The sequence below is a fragment of the Hydractinia symbiolongicarpus genome, chromosome 9 (assembly GCF_029227915.1).
Source record: "Hydractinia symbiolongicarpus strain clone_291-10 chromosome 9, HSymV2.1, whole genome shotgun sequence".
Classification (NCBI taxonomy): Eukaryota; Metazoa; Cnidaria; class Hydrozoa; order Anthoathecata; family Hydractiniidae; genus Hydractinia; species Hydractinia symbiolongicarpus.
In genome coordinates this window covers 27,060,372-27,083,103 of record NC_079883.1, presented here as the reverse complement: position 1 = coordinate 27,083,103, position 22,732 = coordinate 27,060,372, and the positions used below count along the sequence as shown (strand labels likewise).

Sequence of the window (22,732 nt, the reverse complement as noted above, 5' to 3'; positions counted from 1 at the left end):
ATGAACGTTGCAAATACAGCTTTAGAGGGACTTAAAAATAAAAAACTAATTTATGGATATAATGTTTATGATACGTGTTATGAAGATCACGACCTTATTGAAGCAATTTTGGATGTTTTGATTGGTTCAATTGACGCTAAGTCGGATGAGGAATGTTTGTGTTTTAAACCTGAAGAAAGGAAAGAGTTTGTAACATCTGTTATTACGAGTGTTTCAGCAGATGAAACTATTTTAGCAGCTAATTTACTGCTTCATGGCAGCAATGACTTGGTGTCAATTACTTCAGATAGTCCCAATCTTGACACTGGTGCATATCCATATTATATTCGGATGAGAAACTTGGATGCGAAGCCGTTTCTTGTATATAATTTCCTTATTTCTGTGTTTAAATGGAAGAACATTGGGATTGTATTTTCTGATAATGATTATGGTGAAATGGGCTATTCATATTATTTGGACGTTTTAAAACCAACTGGACTATGCTTAAGTCTTGTGTCATTCTTTTCAAACGAAAACGAGAAAACAGTTTTGAATACTTTAAAAGAGAATGTGTACCTTGATGCTGTTATACTGTGGCTGACAAATGGAGATGGATTAAAATTTCTTGACTTGGCTGAAACTTATAAATTATACAACAGAACTTGGATAGCAAGTCCTTTGCTTTCAGAAGTGAGGCTTGACGTTTTGGAAAAATTTAACCCATATTTAGTTCAGGGAATGTTAATTCTCAAAGATATCAAAGCCCAAGAAGTCCACCAATCAGATTTCATGAAATACTTTTGGAACTGGTTTAATTCTACAGTTAAAAAAAGACCATGGTTAACCAATTTTCTTGAGCAGAATTCTCTCAACATAAACAACATAAATATAAGCATATTGAAAAATAACATTTCAAGTAAAAGTTATCAAAATATACACAATCTGTACAAAGCTCTTCATTTTACAAGCTTTGACATCACTAGCATTGCAGAAAATGCCGAAGGTGAACTTGACATGATGCGAAGACTTAAAGTAAGAACATTACATACTAACAATCTTTATCAATGGTTATTGAAAGTGCAAGATATATATGTGTATTTACTTCAAGTTGACATTGCTCAGCATAAAATACAGGCTTCATCTCTTGGTGGAGTTGTCCTTTTTCATGATAAGATACACAATTTTCTTAATATACCCTCAGAAGCTCGTTGGTCTGCATATCGCAAACATATTCCTCCTTCGACTTGCTTTGCACAATGTAAACCAGGATTTAGCCCTTTATATACAAACGGTGTTTGTTGTATGATTTGTTTACCGTGTGCAGAAGGTTTTGTGAAACCAAATCATGGCAATACCATGTGTGAGCAATGTCCGAAAAAAACAGAGTCCAATCAAAATCAAACTTTTTGCATAAAGTACAAAGACGTTTATGTATCGTTCACCAGCACTACTGCTTATGTTATATACATACTTGCTACTTTAGGACTGGTATTCAACCTTACTTCTATTGTTTCGTTTGTGAAACATCGAAATACACCAATCGTACGCGCATCAAATCTGCCATTATCTTTATTTCAACTCGCTGTTCATGCTTTGTTATTTCCACAGTTTTTATTTTTCATCGGCGAGATAAGGGAGACCACATGCACGGTGGCTGTCGTTTTGCAAGGTTGGTGTGTGTGTTTGATTTTAAGTATAATTTATTCTAAAACCGCTCATTTGATTAAAATTTTTAAAATGAAAAGAAGATTATCCAGCTCGGTGATGCGGAGGAGTTTTCCCTATGCTTCAATATTTGGGATTCAATTCGTCTATATTGTTGTTATTTTAACTGTCATCTTTTACTCGCCAAAAAGTGAATTGAAAAATGTCCAAATCAAATCCAGTTTACTAAATGAAGTTTCTTGTGACAATCGCAATCTTATGAAATTTCAGGTGTCATTTATTTTGATTTTATCATTCTTGTGCAGTATCCAAGCATTCAGAGCAAGACATTTACCCGCGGTTTTCTCTGAAACAAAATATATATTCTACTCAGCTTTTATCACTTTAATAGTTCTAACTATGTCCACCTTGTTGCTGTTCAGTCAGAAAGACACCAATCAGAGTTTATTATTAAAGTACTTGTGCGTATTTCTTATTAATATGTCCACTTTGGTTTGCATGTTTGGCGCGAAATTATGGATATTGCTGTTTCGGCAACATAAGAATAAATCTGGTGTTATTGGACGATCCATATACAATCACGTGCTGTCGAAATTGGATATCACAATGTCACGCTCACATGAGAAGATATAGTTTGTTGTGTAAACAAAGATGGCAGACGTGAACTAAAGCTTTGTATGCTGGGTAGCACGGCCTCATAAAGACACGCAAAGAAAAATATTAAAATAAAAATAAAAAGGATAGTAAAGTTTTGTAATATTTTGTTCACAATATTCTTTTTATCGTAATTTGATTAATAACAAAAAAAATAGTCATAACTACGTTTGAACTAAGAAGCCCTGTAAACAATTTTTATTTTTCAATTATCGATTGTTGTTCTGCAAAGTACAAGCAAAACCTTCTCGCTACCATCAACCATTCGATTAGCCAGCTTAAATTTTTAACACTAGTCGTTAGCCCGTGGAAAAATGCACGGGTTCGCCCGTCCTTTTTATACTGCATTGCGTGCGTCTCGCTACCTGCGCAGGACGGACGGACGGACGGACGGACGGACGGACGGACGGACGGACGGACGGACGGACGGACGGACGGACGGACGGACGGACGGACGTATACGGGTATTATAATATAAACTAGTCGTTAGCCCGTGAAAAAATCCACGGGGTCGCCCGTCCTTTAAGTTAACCCGTTGCAACAAAGTGGACAGAAATATCTCGCATTTGGTATTGGTGCGTATTTTAAAAATTTCGTGTTTCCGTTACGGGACACGACTTTCGCGGACACACAGACAGACAGACGACGGCTATTATTGAAGAGACTAGTCGTTAACCCGTAGAAAAATCCACGGGGTCGCCCGTCGTGTTCGCTCATCCTTTAAATTTACCCGTCGTAACAAGGTGGATAGAAATATATCGCATTTGATATTCGTGCGCATTTTAAAAATTTCGTGTTTCCGTTACAAGACGCCGATTTCGCGGACACACAGACAGACGGAATACGGCTATTATTAAAGAGATAATAATAAATATTCGTGTTTATATTTTCGTAGTAGTATAAAAGTTTGATAGAACTTTATGGAAAACAAATTTAATTTGACTTTGTCGAGTTAGTATTAAAATTATAATGATAAACTATAGTTTTGATAAACCTCTCCTCAAAATCAATACAAAAATGTTTAAAAAAATCTTGATAAACCGATGTTTTGGGAAATCGTGAAATTGTTTTCTGTACTTTCTCAATTCATTTTTTAATAATTATCAAACACACAAGAAAACAACAAGAAAAAGCAAGAAACAAACATAAATAAATAAATAAAAATAATTGTTTTTTCATTCAAGATACCATCTGCATTCTGGACCTTGTTGTGTGACTCCAGTAAGTTTGCCATTTTTTACAGCAAGATATTTCTTTCCAAAATTAGCAAATATGACAACCGCTCTTCTACCACTAGTATCTGTATTATCAGACATAAGCAACCATTCTTCGGCGCCGTAATGTTGGCCTTTGGTGTATGTGTAATCACCGTTTGGATCGTAACCTACAAAAAAAGAAAAAAAAAATTAAACTGTAACACCCCAAATGCGCCCCCATTTCCTCCCCTATTCCGCCTGTGCCCATTCCGAGCAGCAGGGTGTTTTGTCAAAAAGAATTTCTTAAATTCTGAACCTCCCGTACAGCTATTTAAACGAAATGAAGCGCTTAGTGTGTTCTGGGTAAAATAGCTTGTCTGTGTTTTTGGGTGTTGTTAAAGCGGCGTAGGAATAACCCGACAATCAACGCCAAATTGTTGTAAACAATATTGTAATATTGTCCCTAAATTTACATAAATTTTAACAAAAAGAAGACTGCAACAAATTCAAGTTCTATTGCCCGCAGGATAAGTTGTCTTTTTTTTCGTTAAATGTTCAATTGCCTGCGCAGGTGGAGGTCTGTCTCCTACCTCTTTCTTTACGATAGATAGATGACATTTGAGAAAGTGTTTTACACGACCCAGTCTTCTGTCGATAACTTTAGGTCGCTAAAAACTTGACATCTGGTACAATAATACAATATGAAAATTCTGCTTCGTAATATACTTACTATTATCTATATTAGCCTTATTAACCATATTTCTAACTAAACTGAGGTAAAATCTGAAATTTTAGTGGCACTTACCTAAATAGCCTTTTGAAAAGTAATTTTGAAAATAGATGATTTCAGATTTCTTCTCCTTTCTCTCTTCAACCCAAAAACTAGTGTCTTGTGTATTGTTGCTAAGCACCAGGGTACTTCTGTTTCCACTTTGCGGATGGAACTTTACTTGGCCTAAAAATAAACAAGAGTGTAATTCCAGCTTTAAACCATGCTCCGGTTGGAAACGAACCACCATGTTGGAAAGAAATTGAAAATTTCGTTTTGTAAAGCAATTGGCGTTATTTTTTCGTAAACATTCGTTTCACCCACAACCAGTGGCTCAACACTTTATCGTCGCCTCCGCACTTATTCAGTGGCTTCGCCCTTTTACAGAGGCTCCACGCGATAACATGTGCTCCACATTTAAACAAATGTTCCACACCTCGCCTTTCCGTTTTTATAAATCAAACAGTCGCTCCATTACTGCTTACGAAAAAACCCGCCAAAGTTAATACAACTAACAAATTAGGAGTTAATACAATTTAAATACAACTCATAAAAAAAACGTCTTTACCTGACTCAGCCAGAAATTTTCCACTTAGACAATGTTTAAAGGCTCGACTGACTTTATTGTGCAACTCTTGTGGTCGTTGATCAGCTATTGTTGGTCTTGCTGGCCCAGCTGAAGTCATCCAACTGCTTCCAGTTTGTGATATAATTTCTTTTGCGAGCGAGTCAATTTTTGTCTCAAGATTTGATTCGTCTCTAAAACACAAGAAATATATTCTAAGAAACATGCAAGTTGCACATGCGATGTTTCTAATTTTGACTGCCAAAATTGTTTACTCAATCCAACGTTGTTTTAGGCTTTCTTGACCTGAGTCGTTATCACGGGGCGATTGCACTAAGAAAGGCTAGTTCATGTGGTGTAATATGCACAGAAATCCTGAGCATTTAAGAAAAACATTTGATGTTTACCTAAAGTTTATCGACAGATATGAAATAACGTAAAAAAAACACAATGTTGAAACGTTTTTTTTACCATAAAGTTTAAAAAACAGCAAAAGTAGTGGAAACGAAGTTGATGGACCATATTTGGTTTTCATACTTATCTATTAGACAGCAGCCTGGCAAATTTCCCAGGGCATTTTACCTTTTTTGCTGAGTTTGACCGTAATAGCGGTAAAGGAGCCAGAAGACCTAAGGCCTTCCATAGCCTAATTATTGGCTATTACTTGAAACAACCCCTTTTTACAAACCGGAAGATATGTTTTATAAATAAACTTTATTTAGAAATCGGAAACTTGTTCTAAAAATATAAAGAAGGTAAGCAGGCAGTGGTATTTTGAACAAATTTCGAGGTTCGGATGACGGCACAGAGAAAACGAAAGAATTTGTAACGTCACAGAGAAAACGAAAGAAAAGTACACAGAAAAATGCTGACATCAGCAAAAAAACTATTTGATTCCATTTAGGAAGCCTATTAAAAGGTTAAAGGGGAGAATATTTTGGAAGAACGCCAGACCGAATACGGTTAAAAGTTAAAAGTTAAAAAAAAAAAAAAGAAAAAAATAATAAAAAGTTTTAAACTAACCGGAAATTTAAGTACAATAATCCCGCTGTGACGATGCCCAACCATCCTGTCTGTTTCCAAGGACTGGCTTGTACCATGATGGGAATAATATCCCTGTCCTGTGTATCCGCGTATGTCAATTCTCGCTTACAGTTTTTACTGTCCTGGTACTTTTGAGTCATAAAGCAACAAATGGCTTTTGAACCATCAACACCTTCCGCCATACTAAAAAAAATAAAAGATGTTATGTTAGGTTTGTTTATCATTAAACAAGTCAACTCGGCGTGCATATCGCATATCGCATTTGCTTTATTGAAACTTTCACTTGTGGCGCTTCACGGTATGCTCTCGTTCGTATTATTCACCTGGACCTGAAAGGGCCAGAACAGTTCCGGAATTACTATTGTTATTATATACTATTGTTAGCAACCGCTGGAAGAATGTCTGCTTGTAAAATCGAAAGATCGGTATATGATTGATTGTAGTCCCAGGTCCCTTTGCGAAAAGGGCCTGGGGACGAGGTTAAAAACTGCACATTAGACCTTACTTTGACAACTTATCAAGGTATTACATAGCCTCTTGGAAAGTAATTTCAAATAACGTAATAATAATGTTTGACCGAAATGTTATTATATTAGTGAATTTTTAAGTTTTCTTGTAATGTTTTATAAGATACAGTTTTTAAGAATTTACCAAACAAACAAACAAATAAAACATACCTGCTATTAATATCTCCACTGACACCTCCATCTATATCCATCCACACAGGCACACCTCTCTTCTTCAAACCAGCTGCAACTTTCTTTACCAAGTCTTGGTGATCCCAGTTGTATGACAGCATAACATACGCCATCTTTAATCAACCTCGTGCTGAGATCTGTAAAAGATGCGTTAACAGATCTACTGAACAAGGTTTATTTGATTTATTTGGTTTCTGGTATCTGTCAGAAAGTGAAAAAAAAAAAAATTACCTGAAACACTTCACTCACAATATCAAGTGAACACTGTATATATTTAAACTCATAAAAAATCTCTGATGAAATATTTAGCACAATATAATCTACTATTGCTTTGATAGAAATTGTTAAATTCTTCATAAAATATTTAATTGCGTTGGGAGTTTGCGTGTATCATCAATCAATTTTTTTTGTATTTTCATTGGCTCCTGGCGGTTGGTAATGATTTTATTGGTTAATTAATACTAGTACAACTCTTGTTAGTTAGTCAATTTGGAGCGCTCTGTTCACTTCATTACCTTTAAAAAATGTACCTTAAATAAAGCAATTTGGTTTTCGCGAAGAATTCAGACATGTCGAGATATTTTGTAAAGCTTTTGGTGGCGAATGAACAATTTTAAGGGAATTTTGCGATTCGCGAATTTACTAATAATTTTAATTTATTTCAGGTCTATTGATTCAGACAGAAAGAAGCCTTACATTAAACTGTCTTACAAAATTCAAGTGGGTTAGTATTAGCGGATTTAATCATCTATAATATAATACCTGTGAACGTCTGTCCGTTCGTCCGTCCGTCTGTCACGCAAAATGGTAGCTTAGCTGCGCAGCTGGCGAGACGCACGCAATGCGGTATAAAAAAGACGGGCGAACCCGGGGATTTTTCCACATGCTAACGACTAGTTTTTAAGAATTTCTCGAAGACTTATTTTCGCGTATTGACCTTTCTAGTAATATTCACGCAGACAAATATGTGAAAATTAATCAACTTAGGTATTCAGATTTTCAAAATCCGAGGTGACTTAAAAAATTAACTCTAATTACGACCTTTAATTACGTAATATATTCAGAGTTACCATTTATAAGGAAGCCTCGATAGAACATCGAGGCTTAAAGGGGCACTCCAGTGAAAAAAAAATAATTGAAAAAAATGTTATTTTGATAAGACAATACATAAATATGTCAGAATAAAACTTTTACAATTGTTAAAAATCTTTATTTATACCTTAATAGGGTCTGTAAACAACTTCAATTTTAAATATATTTGCATACGTCAAAGCATACGTCATATCCTGCAGAAAGTCCGTGAGCTCAGAAGCACACCATCTAAAAGTTTGTTTACTTACTGTTGACATTGTTCGTTGATAAGACGTCTTGTAACAATGACGAAGATTATAACTTAGAAAACATAGCATCGGATAATTCTCTTCATGAAAAAGACTTTACAAAGCTACAGCCATACGACTTCGAGCCTCGTGTCTCACAGGGAGAAATTAATAATGATGCAAAGTGACGAGATGTCTTTTACTGACTCAAAGCAACATTCTTAGCAAAATATTTTCTTTTTTCAGAAATATACTTAACCGCTTTTTTTAACATTCTTTTCGTCAAAAAACTTTATCATTTGCTTCAGTAAAAAATCTTTCTTACTTTACAAGCCAATTTATTTTTTCTTCACAGTTCAGCAATATTTTTCCTCCGCACGCGCTTTTTTTGAAATTTTCAACAAACCAAATATAAAAACTTTGATCGCTTGGTAGATCACCTGTACGACGTATTTCGTTTAGCCATTTTTAAGTTCTTTCTTTTTCACGGACGGGATTCTGTAAAAACTTACTTCTTTACACTTACTTCTTCTCTGATCGATCGGTACATCGAAACTCAGAGCAACTAACCATTTTTTAAAGATTTAAACGTAAATTACATACAAAAAGCGATTTAATGTAAGCTATAGGTGTTAACATGAACGTTCTCTGCGCTCGCTTGAACTTTCTGCACTATGTGATGTCATTATTTATAATCAGGTCCAGTCCTAAATGAAATCGCGCCTGTCTGACTTTTTATGAGAAAAAAATTGAATATGCGAAGGTTTTTACAACAATTTTAAATAAGAAAAACAAGTGAAGTAAGTTTTTTATTTCTTATGCTTTTCTGAGTACGTATAAAACAACAAAAGGTTATTTTTACGGGAGTTCCCCTTTAACTATAAGTGGATTAAGTCTTGAGAGAATTGATGCCAAGATTAACTTAATATTTCTTTTTTTTACGGTCCCAATTTTTGTAGAAAATAAACAAGGATTTAGTTATTTTCAACCTTTTAACAATTTCCCAAATCTATCACATTTAGCATACTTTTTAAGTTCCCTAGGTCATTTTAGTCAATAACGGAAAACATTTTTACTTCTGGACCAATCGCAGCCTATAACGTCATTGGCAGTCGAAAAATTGAAATCTTGGTATCACCAACATATTCGGCATGTTTTTTTTGTTTTATGTGCCAACTTGTTGTTGAAACCCTTTTAATTTGAGGCTTCGTGCAAACGAGGCCTCAAATTAAAAGCAAGTCAAAAAAAATTATATCATTCGGTTTGTTTAAGTCATTTAAAAATAAAACAAGAAGCCCTGGGGGCTCTAAGAATTTCCGCGCGCTACCAAAATATTTGATGAAAACCTGCTAATTCGTTGTTCTATTGTGCCAAACATTCAAAGGGGTTAGGTGCATGAACCTCTGAAGATAAAGCACACCAGTGACATTATATCTTACAACAAACGCAAACAAAACGAAACGTGTCATAATAAACTCACATTTTAAAAGAAATTACTAACAAAAAATACAGCCTATCATTCATGGTTGAAAGTCTTGCGATTGAAACGTTTATGGTCTTAAACGGCATTAGTTGACAAAAAATCAAAATTTTGATGTGACCATCATTTTCAGCATAATTTTTTTATTAACTGTGTCAATTTTTGTCGAAAATAAAGCAGTTTTAATTTTTGGATAAATTTTGGCCTGAAATGACATTTAGGTGGCAAAAACCAAACTTTTGTACCATCATCATTTTCAGCATACTTTATTTGTTAACTGTGCCAGATTTAGCCGATAATGAAGTGGTTATAATTTTTGGACCAATTTTGGCCTAAAATGGCATTTAGGTGACAAAAATCAAAATTTTGATGTCACCATTATGTTCAGCATACTTTTTTTGTTAACTTTGCCAAATTTTGTTGAAAATGAAGTAGTTTTAATTTTTGGACCAATTTTGGCCTAAAATGACATTTAGGTAACAAGAAATCAAAATTTTGATGTCACCATCATGTTTAGCATACTTTATTTGTTTACTGTGCCAAATTTTGTTAAAAATAAAGTAGTTTTAATTTTTGGACCAATTTTGGCCTGAAATGACATTTAGATAAGAAGAAATCAAAATTTTGATGTCACCATCATGTTCAGCATACTTTTTTTGTTAATTGTGCCAAAATTTGTCAAAAATAAAGTAGTTTTAATTTTTGGACCAATTTTGGCCTGAAATTACATTTAGGTAGGAAGAAATCAAAATTTTGATGTCACTATCATGTTTAGCATACTTTATTTGTTAACTGTTCCAAATTTTGTTGAAAATAAAGTAGTTCTAATTTTTGGACCAATTTTGGCCTAAAATGACATTTAGGTGACAAAAATCAAAATTATTATGTCACCATTATGTTCAACATACTATTTTTGTTAACTGTGCCAAATTTTGTCGATAACAAATACCAATTTTGGCCTGAAGCGTCAATACTAGACTTCCCAGTAGTTAAGGAGCTTGGGTACAAAGTTTACATCTGTGACGGACCAACCTGAAATCCCAGGGTCGATTTCTTCTCAAAAAATGCTCCGAAAGAAAAAACGACGGTTTTAAAGAATTTCCTACGCCTTCGGGCGCGGAAATTCAATAAAAGATTTTGAAATTAGATTTCCTTTTTATCTCTATTTTTTACGATTTAAAAATACATTATAATCCACTAAAAACCAACAAGAAGAGACATCAGCAAACTTTCTTTTTGATGTTCATTCTAAAAAAATAAGTATTGTACGAATACTCCCATCAATTGAGTCGTTTCACTAAATTAACCGCTAATTATTCGTGTTTTCTTTTTCTTTTCTCCTCGATAATAGTCTAACGAGAGAATCGCAAGTCTTACGCAGAGAATCAGTAACATTCGGTAATTTTCGAGTTGGTATTGCTTTTTCGGTATCCGAGCAACTCGACTTCGAGGAAGTATCATCAGATGACCCACTCGAACTATCGTCTGAAAAGTCTCTATCTGATGATTCTGAAAGCATGCGCTTGGCAGGTTGAAAATCTTTCTCGTCATCCGGCTGTTTTGAAGAGCCGGCTATAACAGTTTCTTCTGCTTCGTTCTCATCTTTTTCTATTTCTTTCATTTGAGTAGTGTCATTTCCGTCATTGCTCGGTAACGTCTTATCATCAGTAGGACATTTCTTTTTCTTTGCAGGCGGTTCGTCTACTTTTTCGCTGTTAATTTCTTTTTCTTCGGGATCTTTGGAACTTCCGGCTTTCGATTCTAAAAATTAATAAAAATATCATCGCACTAAAAGTTTTAAATGTCACAAAACTCAGCGTATTGTATTTTATCTCTTACACAAAAATAACAACTGGTTGCAACAAGAGCTTAACACTAACTTCCACAAGAAAATCGAAAGTGTCCGAAATGTGAGAAATAAGAAGTGTGAGAGTGTGAGCGCAGACTTTTTTAAAGCACGTTTAAGACTGTACCCAAAAAACTTTGATCGCGTCTTAATACACACAGCACCGCGTGTACATGCTTTCATCACATATAAATCACAGACTGATCTCCCACACCAACTTACCGCCACTCACAACGCCCTCTTCTTTTTTTTCTGCTTGCTCTAACTTTCTTTTGCTTTCTCCTTTTTTCTGTTTCTTCTCATCTAAAGCTTGTTTGTGTTGATTGTAACGTTCAATCAATTCTCTGATGCAACTTTGCAGCAATTGCGGTACCTTAACTTCACCAGGTCTTGTAACGGACAGGAGCAAACATAACGCACGTACATCCTAGTGTTAAAGATGAGGGCGTAAAGATTAGTGTTAAAGATAAGGGCGTAAAGATAGGGCGTAATTAAAGATTGCATCAACATAAAGACTTAAATAAGAAGGAAAATATAAATAAATGCACCTTGAATTAAATTTCGCAGATATACAAAATTAACGATTTTCGAACAAAAGAGCAAGTGAGTTGTTTTGACTAAAGGAATTCTAATTTTATACACGCAAAAATTAAGTTTGAAGTTATAGTACAGAATAAATTATTAAACTTGTACGATATAAAATTTTCTCTTGTGTGCGAATTAAAATCGCTAATTTTTGATTGATATAAAAAAACAAAAAAAGAAAAGGAAAATATTTAAATAGAAAGTATTTCTAGAGTCGATTCACTTAGTCTGCTATTTGCGCATGCTCACTATGCTAACAACATAACATACTCCATGAACTCTTGAACAAATTTCTTCGAATTGATCACTTGACATGTTCTTTAATGTTGTGACGTCAGCAACCAAAGTGGACATTATCATGTTAAAAACACTTTGCTTTTGCTCGAACAAAACTTTATGTTGCACCTAGAAAGTAAAATAACGTTGTTTTGAAATTTAGATTTCACCATATTAATATTCAAGGGGAAATAAAAAAACATTTTTTTCAAAGAATTTTTGTGATCTTATATGCTTCACACGAGTTGGCAAATCAAACCATTATTGAATACAAAAACTTACCTGAGGAAGCATAATACATACAAATGAGTAGAACACGTTAATATCGAACAATTCTCTTTCGTCCGTGAAAATTGTATCCATAAACTGAAATATAGAAATTGTATTTTAATGACTTGCTTATTCTTATCTAACGATGCGTTTCAGTTATGTAGGGCTGCAGCACTTCCACTAGTAATGTAGAGTAGGTAGAGCAATCGATGAAAAAGAAGGTTTAATCCAAGCCAACATATTTTAAATGCGCCAAAATCCTTCAAAATTAGGTAAACTCCTATGCACGCATTTAAATAATATAAAACGCACAAAAAGTACACCTAAAATATTTCTGCACACTATTTTCTTCTGTTTTATAATTGGGAGGGACATGTTACGAAGTGCTAGAAAACGGGATAAAAAAAGTAAAATTTAAAAGAATTTTAGAAAGCCTACATAGGGTAGGTTTACGTTCAGTGACACCCCTTACTTGACCACGAATTCAAAGCACGGCTATATGTACCTTTTGAGTCTTAATAAAAGTCGGTGAAAGGGTACATAAAACCATTAGAAAGAATGCACAAGACAAATTAAGTATAATAGATATACCTCGATAAAAGATTCACACATGAACAACCTTTGCATGCAGCTTTGATATTTCACATTCTAAACGATGGAGAACAAATAATAATGATCAGTAAGTATTCCTCATGAAACTTGGACGTAACAACTTCACTTGAGTTAGATTTACACCAAGCAAAATTTAGTACGAATTGAAAGGACAATTTCGCTGCAAATTTTTTGATGTTGACCATCTAATATTTGAAGTAAAGTCGGCACAATTTACGAATTACAAGCTTTTTCCATACCATCTATATTATAATACCCGTATACGTCTGTCTGTCTGTCACGCAAAATGGTAGCTTAGTGGCGCAATAGCGAGAATCACGCAATGCGGTATAAAAAGGACGGGCGAACCCGTGGATTTTCCACTGGCTAACGACTAGTTTACCAAAAATACTCCAGTGAAAATAAGAATTTACATGCTTATTTCTAGGTAAGTAAATATGATAATCATTCGTACTAAATTGCACCAACAGATTTACAATGTCAGAACATCAGAGCAGACAGCTTTTAAATATGTTAGACACGGGAGTTTTTTTAACAGCTCACCTCACTAGATTTGTTATAAACCTCCTGCCAAAGTTTTGGAAATAACGGAAGTTTTAAGGGTAACACTTCAACAGCTAACATGCAACCTAAAACAATAACCAGGATGGTCAACTTTCATATAGGCGATTGCAAACAGCACTAGTAAAACGCACGAACAAACGCACGCCTACGAACGAACGAACCCATGAAAATACAAACGAACGAACGAGCGAAAACAATACTTACTTATCTCTATTATCATGGATGGAATATCATCCAAGTTCAATCCATATCGACACAACTTATCAACAAAAACATGATATCCTTCGTAATATTCGGAGAGTTGGAGCCCATACTCTTTATCCGTTCCCTAAAATTAAACCCCTTAAATAACACTAGAAATAACACGTTTATGAAACATATCCTTTTAAATGAAAATATTCCATTTTGATAAGGAATAAGATTTTAACAGGCTTAAATTATTTTCATCCCATACGCAGTCACATTTACTGCTGAGTTCATACAAAAAGGGTTTTTATTGATTGCTAATCCGCTATTAATAATTTAAACTAAGATCAATTGAATGTACCTTATAGCTTTCTATTAATGACGGATGCAATGTCATATTAAGTTCAGGTCCGTTGGAACGTAACGAAGCTTTTCTATTGGGGGGTTTGCTTTGACCACCAAGTCTTGGGAAAAAGGGTCCAACTGGAGCTACGGAGAAAGAAAATCTTTACAAAACAAAGAACAATGCAAAAGGGTACTCCACAAGCTAAAACGGAAGATTTTAATAAAAAAAGATAATCCGTTGGTTTTGTTGCAGAAAGGATTATCTTTTTGTAAGATCCTTATTACTGAGGTAGTAAAGAGTCTTAAATAATTTTCAAACGGAAAATATTTTAGGTTTGGTTGATTTTAGATGATTTTCATTTAGAGGGACAAACAAATGAACAATTTTCACGCTTAATTCAGTAAGCGTTTACGTGAATTTACATCTCGTTTGAGCTCAGTGAACCCAAAAGATTTCGGGCCAAGAATAATTCCTATAATAATTTAATTTTGAGTTTTATTCTCAACCAGAAAAAGTTATGACACTAACCTGGCGTTTGAGTCATTCGTATTGTCATATGTGATTGCTGAATGATCGGAACAATTGTATCAACACACTCCTCTGGATATATTTGCAACAGGATCGTTAATAAATCTACATATTTAAAAAATGGAAAGTGAAGAAGAGTAACCCACGCTGTACAGTAATATGTGGAAACCTGGATGAGTCAATTATTACTACCCTTTTTCTTCCCTTCGTATTGAAAACGCGCCTATGAGTTTCACGTATTGATGTATATATTTTATATCTAGTGTACTCGCATTCATATTTCGTAGTAAAAGTATATAGATTTTATTACTGTTGTTTTTCGTTTTCTCCTAACTTCGATAAGTTGAACATTGTTTTATCCATCCAACTAATCTTCCCGCGTTAAGTAGGCCGTTTATATAAATAAATTTTATTTCTCGCGTTTGTTATGTAACTCCAACAACATAAACGAAAAGTTTAGCATCATACAAACATTTAGATATATTTCGTGACCATTTAACATGAAGATATTCTCACTTACCTAGGCAAATCTTTCGAATATCACTTGGTACGAACGAATTTAACATAGACAATGCTTTCATCATAATATCAGTTCGTTCCATCCAACCATGTAATGCTTTGTAAGCCTCAGCTGTTTGAGAAAAGACAATTTATGCACAACTTCCTTATATAGCTTAGCTCGATTATAAGTAAGGATATTTCTCTTTTCTGTAAGGCTAATAATTCAACAAATTAAGATAAAATTTCAGATAAATGTGAATATCATAATTTTTTCTTCTTCTTGCTACTGATGATTTTACTGCAAAACTCCCTCCCTCTAGTAACTACGCAACGCACATAAAACTCGACCTCATAGTAGTAAAATAATAATAGAAAAAAATTTTCCTACGTATCCTAGGGCTGTGCGAATGACAACATTCGAGAATGGTGTGAAGCAAAGTGGATACTTCCAATATATCTTTTGTCACGTTGCATGCAGTGGCTTCATGGTACATGAGATGGAGGGTGGAGAACGCCTAAACATCAATCACGTGCTTAAATTGTCAACAAAAGCTACTATAGAAGCAACCAAAACAAAAGAGTAAAAAATCTGCATAGAAATTAGAAATCACTTCTGTGCTGTTTGACGGGAAGAAACATACAACATATACAAAAAAAAAGGCTGTACAAACCTCTCCTAAAGGATTCAACCCATTATTGCACACCACATGAACGCAATCTTCTTCAGATTCGATTAAAATCTTTAATATACTAAAAACATAGCAACAATACTTAAAATACTTGATGTGTTTTCGGCTTCACTAAGATATGTTCTCTATTTACGGTGCAATGTATAACCCAGTTTATGTATTTATGTAAGGATTAGACATGTTTCAAAATATGAGATGTAAGACTTCCCATTAGGCCAAAATCAATAGGGAGCGTTATTTGAATTCAAGTCGTAACAAACCTCTTCTTTAAAAAAAAGAAATCCACCCTGCTGTGTAGCTGGACTAACGCACGCTAATATTTTTTATCCTTATATATATTCTAGGTATATATTAGTACAAATGTCCACCATGTACAACGTCAGACTTACTTGATCAATGTCATCCAAGAATGCTGTCCGTCCATGCAACCACAAAACAGTTCGATAGCTTTTCTTCTAAATTTGAACGCGAATTCTATATCCTCTTTTTCTTTATATGTTACACCAGAGAACAGCTTGATCATTTGCAGAAGTTCATCGACAACCTAAAAATGTAACGCGAATCTTTCAAAATTGAGAGAAACGAAAGAAGATCCTTAAGGCGTTACGACACGAATTCGAGAGAACAATTTTGATTGGTTAAAATCATTGCGCTGAACGTTCTGCTTGAACGAACGTACAGAAGAACAAACGAACAAATTAAAAATTGTTCTACCTGTGGATAATGTGAAGATCTTGGCATTAGATGCTCAAACGCCCAAGTCATGTTTGGATGCGAAGATAGATTCTTACAGAACGCAACTGAATAGCAACAAGCCAGTCTCATCAAACCATAATACACCGGAAGTGTCGAGTTGTTGTACGAAATCACTTCCTGGTCATCATTTGATCTAAAATGACAACAAATGTTTCAAATAACACTGGGAGAAACAGTAGACATTTCTTGTGTACTCTCAATAGTATGACATAGAGAAGCTACCAACAGAGATAGTGTTTTTGTAGAAGCATTATTAGAATTGAAACGTTAATGTATTCACATATTTTCAGTTAAGGTAACATTAGGTCAACCTACAAAATATAGTTATAAGCAATATTTGTAGCAACGTCTTCAGTTTCAGTGATATACTTCACGTTCTCTTCAAAACCATCACACACATGGTACCAAAATGTCAGCAAAGCCTAGAGAAAGAAACACCAGTAGTACCTAAATTGTGTAGCTGAACATTTTTTAAATCGATTCGATGTGTTCAATGATTTCTAAGGAGAATAAGTCTGTCCCAAATATATTTTACCGCATATATTCGTTTAGATATTGTGTTATGCAAAAATGTCGTACATACAAAGAGGTTTGAAAAACAACAGTAACTTGTGCTTAGAAACCAAGGGAACTTCTATCAATTTACTTAATATAATTTGCCTGTTTGGCTGATTGGGGAGATTTCACAATGATTAAGATAAAGCTACTCCACTCTGTCGTCGTTCGTTCATTGCAGTGACTTTATACCACAGTGGTCATGTTGAGAGAGGGGTGATTGAACGAGTAATATAATAATGATTAAATAATAAAATATAGCAAAATAAAAAGAGAAGAAAACAACTACCTGTTTGTTGAAATGAACAGCTATGTCAGGTTCAGACATGATGGGATGGTATAACTTCCACATCTCACCACTGAACGGTGTGAACTAAAAGAAAACATTTATTTAAAGCTTAAACTTCATATTTTTTACTGTGGTTGTCAGATCATAAAAAAATAGTTACTAACCATGGCCTTCTCTTCTTTCGATATACAACAGTAGTTCAAGACGGTGAAATAATTTACTAGTTTCGTTGTGCCCGAGTGCGTTTTATCTAAGAAGAAATAATAATTATAAAAAAAGATTTAGGATTTGATAATATTTACTTTTACAAGATTTTCTGGAAAGCATTTAATTTAAAAACGGAAAGTGTAACGATCAAAAAAAAAAACGAAAAAAAAAATGATTTCGCGATTGACGATGCAAAGAAAAATTCAAAATAATTAATTATCGCTCTTGTAAAATTGACACGAAATTCCCGGGTTTAAACGCTGTGTAATCTGCAGCAGTTTACTACTATTCGGACCAACCAAAAACATAAAATACAATCAAAATATAGTTACCACAATACTTCTTTAACGTGGGAAGTAAGTTCAACAGAAACGTGTAAATCTAAAAATAAACAATAAAATGCAACAAATAGAATTAATGCAATACAGGCTGTTAAATACTGACGAAAATTTTGACCTCCTTTTATAAAGACCAGTTTAGTAATTTTTTTCGCAACACTCCACCCAATTTCTTAAACCCTCATTGCGTTGTATGAAGACTCGTAAAAGTATAGAAATAATTAATCATGACCTTCTTCTAATAAATCTACGTAACTTCAATCACTGAGACTGTTTATGTATTCAATGATGATTAGCAAAGGGTACATACACCAGAAAAAAGTACGGTACCTCGTGAAGTATGCTTTTAGCTTCAGTTGTCATCTAAAAGCAATACACTAATTACAAAAGATATTCTTAAGCCAGCATAAAATTAAAAACAACAACAGTTAAGCTGTACCTTGATTTCTTTCTGTGGTGCTGCAAATAAACGGCCTCTACATAAATGAAAATATTCGGTGTTTGTTATATTTCATATGGAAAAAAAGCTAAAGTTTACGCATGCGCAATAGTTGATTTCTAAATATGAAGCATTTTACTGATTGCTACATTTTTTATCAAGTTGGAAAGCGAGTTATGAAGTTCCAGAATATAAATATGCTGACAAAAAACAGAATAAAAATAGTTACACTTCAGGAGAACTCTTTCAAAATTTTTAATTGTAGTAGACATTATATAATCATATGAGGTTAAGCAATATACAAATAGCTACCTGAAAGCTTGTGGAAAGTTATGGTTTGGTACTAAAGACACTAGAAGATATGCAGCCCCTAAAACAAAAAAGTTTTATTTAAAATACCAGAAAAAAAATTAATAGAATTAACTGCAGTGGTTTCATTTTTTTGTAATCACATAAAAAACTTAAAGACAACCAATGATAAAAAAATTTTCGCCAAACAAACCTCCACGTATTCTTGGACTGTTATCAGCTATCAAATACTTCTCAACCCATCTGTCGAGGTTTTGAAGAACAAATTGATGCGCCTGTGAAAACAGCGAACAAAAAATATTCAGTTAAATCTATCAAACGAATTCAACATCAGAAGATTACATTAACCAAATGGATTTCTGCTATTATAGAATGTGTCTTAAAGATAGGAATGTGTGAGTTTAAAACACAACCGTGCTATATCAACAACAATAATAACAGAGAACAGTCCCTTCTGTCTGACACTCAGTACAAAAAGGTTTGTTGTCTAGTTGAGGTGACATGCAAACCTTTAAATACACTCGATCTCTGACTTTTATTGACAATAGGAAAGGATTTCAAGAATCAATGGTAAGTAATCATTGAGTAATTACTACTACTAAACAAATCACCTGCTTATGTCTGGGTACTTGTGTTGATAACCAGTCTAACGTAAGAGCTGGGTTATATTCAGCCGCCTATAATTCAAAAAAAAAAAGGTTCTTTACTGTGTTTGTGATAGCTAAACTTTTTTAGTTTAAGAAAATATGTATTCGCCAAAAACTAAATCTAAAATAAAAATAACATGAAAATTGTAAGAAAACACAAATTGTTCATGCTCTTCTACAAGGATATTAACAACAGTAAGAACTAAAAACGTAATAAGCACTTCACTTTACGACGTTGTGTTCGTTCGACGGCCATTTTCAAGTAAGTAAGTTCTAATACAATATGTTTAAATATACAATAACGTCGTGAAGTATAGTGCTTATTACATTTTTATATTTCATAACGTCACACACATAATAATTTTTCAATATGAAAATATCACCCGAGCAATAAATCTCTCTTTTAGGTTACAATAATTTAAACTGGGAGAGCAATCTGAATAAGTTTATAAACAGATATTTTATTACAAAATCCTTTTTCATCTATTTTATCTTGTCTGTTTTATATCTTTTGTTTTTTTACTGCAAAATAATAAGAAGGATAACATTGATTTCCATGTGAGATAAATTGACATTGCTCAGTCAGACAAATTTTTGTGGAATTGACAGAGCCAACAATAGCTCAGCTAGCTTCTCATTTCTCAGAATTGGGTGAGCTTTTGCGTGAGCAAGAGCTATTGCTCTCCCCTTATTAATAGGCCTGATATAGCAACAGTGTTTTTTTTACCGTCCATATTTTTGGCAAGACCAATCCCATAAAAGAAGGTAGACCGGGTAATCCGTTTTCTCCGATTTCTGTTAACAACGACAACAATTTATAAAACGGTTGTGATTGTTCAATTGGTAACTTTTGTGCTGCATTGAGGAGTAGATTAATCATCATGTCAGCCATTTCTTTGTTATAGCGAGACAAATGGAATATTATGTTTGCAGTTTGGCGCAAGTTGACTGCGTCAGCAGTGATTTGATAGATAAACGGAAATTCCTATAAAGAAAAAAAATAAGAATGTTTTTTGCTGAAAAAAGGTGTGCAGATAGACAGAAAAACCGTTTACAAAGATAGCTTACTGTATTCGAAACAAAGCATTGCATATCTGCGTCAGATAAGTGTAGCTCACTATAACATAATGGTAGATAAGCTACGTTAGAACATAATAGTAGATTAGCTACGTTATAAAATGAGAGGAAAACTTACGGCCCATCCCTGGCTTCTTCTAACAGCAAAGCAATGGAGCCGATCATTTTTTCGAGAGCACTTGGATAAAATTTGTCTTCGGGAAACAGGGAAAGAATCTCGTCATCTTCGACATCAAGGTCTTCATCCTCGTCACATGCAGGTTCAGGCTAAACAAAGTATATAAAGGGTTGCTTCCTTATTTAATCACACAGGACATGACATGCAGAGGTAATTTTAAACAACTGAAAAAGTATTAATTTGACCATGTTTAGAAATTGTTACCTGCTTCCATGATCATTTATTATTATAGTAACAGTAATTGAAATTATTTTGAAAATATTGCAACAAGGGAAAGAAAACTCACCAAATCACTTGCTTTTAAGCTGCTGTAAAATTGCACCATTGTTGATATGGCATCGATGTTCAACATAAATGCACACTAGTACACAAAATGATAATAATAAACAACGTATCTAAAGCATTCTTGTTACGCTGGCTTACAAAATTATAACTTGGAGTCAACAATATTACCTCTTCGTGACCGAGCGATAAAAACTGATAAAGGAAGTAAAATAGCTCTGGTAAGTTTTTGCAGTAACTCTTTAGATTGTCTTCGAGCTAAAAACAAGATGAAGAGTGATCATGATCACTTTAATATCAACTGTTTGGCGGTCACAGGTATTAAAAAATATTAAATATTAAAAAATTGTATAATATTAAAAAATAATATTTAACTAATTCTTTACCATTAGCAGGATGGTCCTGATAAATCTTGTTATGGGAGAACACGACCCCACGTCGCCATTTTCCTCATCACTTCCTCCTTCCCTAAAATAAAATAAGAGTGCTATGCGATATGCTGGAATATCTGAGTATGTCCTGTAAGTCCGCACTCCATTGTGTTTACAAGAGTTAGCCTAAAACGTGAAACTAAGAAGAAAAAACTTACTCTTCTGACGTTTTATTATACAGCTGGACATGTCGAGGACGCAAATTTTTGATAGCGATCAAACAGAGCTGACCAAACATCTAAAACAAAAAACAAGGACTACAATACAACAACAACGAAGATGAGTTTTTTTATTATAAGAGAAGTTAAAACAAGAATTACCTGACGTATGCTCTGTCCAGGACATCTTATAAATAGCTGCTGCAACCACCAATCATCTTGTGCCATATTATCCAAAAACCACTCGCATGCACTTTGTGAATGTTCAAACCCGTATCTTAACAACTCAACCCAACCTTTCATATTAGGTTTTTCTCTTGAATGTAAAAGTGTTTCCGAAAAGAAGGAGATGGCTAATTTGGTGCTATGAAAGACAATATCGGACGGTATTGTTTTTGGGATTGCATTGCAAAACTGCCAAATAAAGTTGAAGTATGACGGCTCGAAAACAAGTTTATCTTGCAAGAATTGATAGTTATCCTCCCAAATTCCATCTCGAAGTTCTTTTGATACTTTGATATTCCGCGTCTTTCTTACTTGTTTTTCCATATCATTGTGTTCATAAAACAACATATAAGCACTGTGTGTTTTCTCAAACGAAAAATCCATGTACTTCTCCGTCATTGCATCAAATGTTTTCGTCTACAATAAAAACAAGGAAGAATAATGGCAGCAAATCCATTTCTATTTAAAGGATAATCTACAGAATAAAAAATTCTAACTTAGAAAAATAAATAAACATGTATATTTACCGTCATTTCACCACCAAAGCATTCTGCAGCAATCTGTGATGGGTCAAAAGATTTCACTTCAGCATCATTAAAAAGGTACCAGCTATTATCTCTGGATGTTCGATCACGAATAAAACTATAATAGTGACCACCTTCAGCAGTTCCAGTATGTACGACCACGCCAGCTAAATTGTACCAATGGCCTGGAATATCGTCAGGATCTAGAAGTAGAACACATCAAACATACTGACCGCTTTAAAAAAAATATTAGGTTCGTTGTAGACAATCTTGGTGCAAATAAACTGTCTTTATACAAGAGAAGACACACAAGTAGTAAGTCAAAACTAGCATACATACCGCCAACACCTTTGTTCGTAAGAAGATATTCCTCTGTATAGGCTGCCATATTTAACTTCATTGGAAATGAAAAGTGCGTGTTTACTTTCTCTTTCATCATGGTCACCATATTGAATGTATACCGCATTGTATTGAAACACATCACTTTTGGCAATGATTTAAAACAGGCTCTATAATGTAGAGTTTGTTTGAGTTTAACGTTAATA

General features: G+C 34.0%; 3 protein-coding genes across 4 annotated transcripts in view; 1 reads left to right on the top strand and 2 right to left on the bottom strand.

The window, feature by feature from the left end:
- LOC130657899 (extracellular calcium-sensing receptor-like) lies at nucleotides 1-2,277 on the top strand. The gene has a single exon (XM_057460887.1). The coding sequence runs from the start codon at nucleotides 1-3 to the stop codon at nucleotides 2,275-2,277; it is 2,277 nt and encodes a 758-aa protein (XP_057316870.1).
- A 1,098-nt stretch (nucleotides 2,278-3,375) lies between these two features.
- Nucleotides 3,376-6,894, bottom strand: LOC130656219 (uncharacterized). 2 transcript variants are annotated; one of them, XM_057459049.1, is made up of 6 exons: nucleotides 6,802-6,894; nucleotides 6,550-6,707; nucleotides 5,852-6,055; nucleotides 4,832-5,022; nucleotides 4,300-4,449; nucleotides 3,376-3,682 (listed from the first exon to the last, which is right to left on the bottom strand). In XM_057459049.1, exons 2-6 carry the CDS (start codon nucleotides 6,681-6,683, stop codon nucleotides 3,474-3,476), a joined length of 888 nt encoding a protein of 295 aa, XP_057315032.1. In that variant the 5' UTR covers nucleotides 6,684-6,707; nucleotides 6,802-6,894; the 3' UTR covers nucleotides 3,376-3,473. The 2 variants fall into 2 exon arrangements, with proteins under 2 accessions (XP_057315032.1, XP_057315031.1); XM_057459048.1 differs by lacking the exon at nucleotides 6,802-6,894 and having other exon boundaries at nucleotides 6,550-6,776.
- Nucleotides 6,895-10,512: 3,618 nt separating this feature from the next.
- LOC130657691 (ubiquitin carboxyl-terminal hydrolase 34-like) overlaps nucleotides 10,513-22,732 on the bottom strand; it is a 32,351-nt gene continuing 20,131 nt past the window's right edge. The window contains exons 31-63 of the mRNA XM_057460700.1: nucleotides 22,527-22,696; nucleotides 22,191-22,390; nucleotides 21,601-22,080; nucleotides 21,439-21,518; nucleotides 21,236-21,317; nucleotides 21,021-21,107; nucleotides 20,854-20,928; nucleotides 20,508-20,656; nucleotides 20,381-20,429; nucleotides 20,040-20,297; nucleotides 19,277-19,342; nucleotides 18,859-18,940; nucleotides 18,669-18,726; nucleotides 18,357-18,393; nucleotides 18,248-18,280; nucleotides 17,912-17,960; nucleotides 17,537-17,622; nucleotides 17,373-17,456; nucleotides 16,844-16,950; nucleotides 16,487-16,661; nucleotides 16,162-16,316; nucleotides 15,755-15,833; nucleotides 15,472-15,598; nucleotides 15,103-15,213; nucleotides 14,583-14,687; nucleotides 14,070-14,197; nucleotides 13,727-13,850; nucleotides 13,502-13,587; nucleotides 12,938-12,994; nucleotides 12,359-12,442; nucleotides 12,071-12,205; nucleotides 11,438-11,642; nucleotides 10,513-11,130 (exon numbers count right to left, since the gene is read on the bottom strand). Of these exons, the coding sequence (XP_057316683.1) occupies nucleotides 10,679-11,130; nucleotides 11,438-11,642; nucleotides 12,071-12,205; nucleotides 12,359-12,442; nucleotides 12,938-12,994; nucleotides 13,502-13,587; nucleotides 13,727-13,850; nucleotides 14,070-14,197; nucleotides 14,583-14,687; nucleotides 15,103-15,213; nucleotides 15,472-15,598; nucleotides 15,755-15,833; nucleotides 16,162-16,316; nucleotides 16,487-16,661; nucleotides 16,844-16,950; nucleotides 17,373-17,456; nucleotides 17,537-17,622; nucleotides 17,912-17,960; nucleotides 18,248-18,280; nucleotides 18,357-18,393; nucleotides 18,669-18,726; nucleotides 18,859-18,940; nucleotides 19,277-19,342; nucleotides 20,040-20,297; nucleotides 20,381-20,429; nucleotides 20,508-20,656; nucleotides 20,854-20,928; nucleotides 21,021-21,107; nucleotides 21,236-21,317; nucleotides 21,439-21,518; nucleotides 21,601-22,080; nucleotides 22,191-22,390; nucleotides 22,527-22,696 (4,255 nt within the window). The 3' untranslated portion in view covers nucleotides 10,513-10,678. The remainder of the gene's footprint in view (nucleotides 11,131-11,437; nucleotides 11,643-12,070; nucleotides 12,206-12,358; nucleotides 12,443-12,937; nucleotides 12,995-13,501; nucleotides 13,588-13,726; nucleotides 13,851-14,069; nucleotides 14,198-14,582; nucleotides 14,688-15,102; nucleotides 15,214-15,471; nucleotides 15,599-15,754; nucleotides 15,834-16,161; nucleotides 16,317-16,486; nucleotides 16,662-16,843; nucleotides 16,951-17,372; nucleotides 17,457-17,536; nucleotides 17,623-17,911; nucleotides 17,961-18,247; nucleotides 18,281-18,356; nucleotides 18,394-18,668; nucleotides 18,727-18,858; nucleotides 18,941-19,276; nucleotides 19,343-20,039; nucleotides 20,298-20,380; nucleotides 20,430-20,507; nucleotides 20,657-20,853; nucleotides 20,929-21,020; nucleotides 21,108-21,235; nucleotides 21,318-21,438; nucleotides 21,519-21,600; nucleotides 22,081-22,190; nucleotides 22,391-22,526; nucleotides 22,697-22,732) is intronic.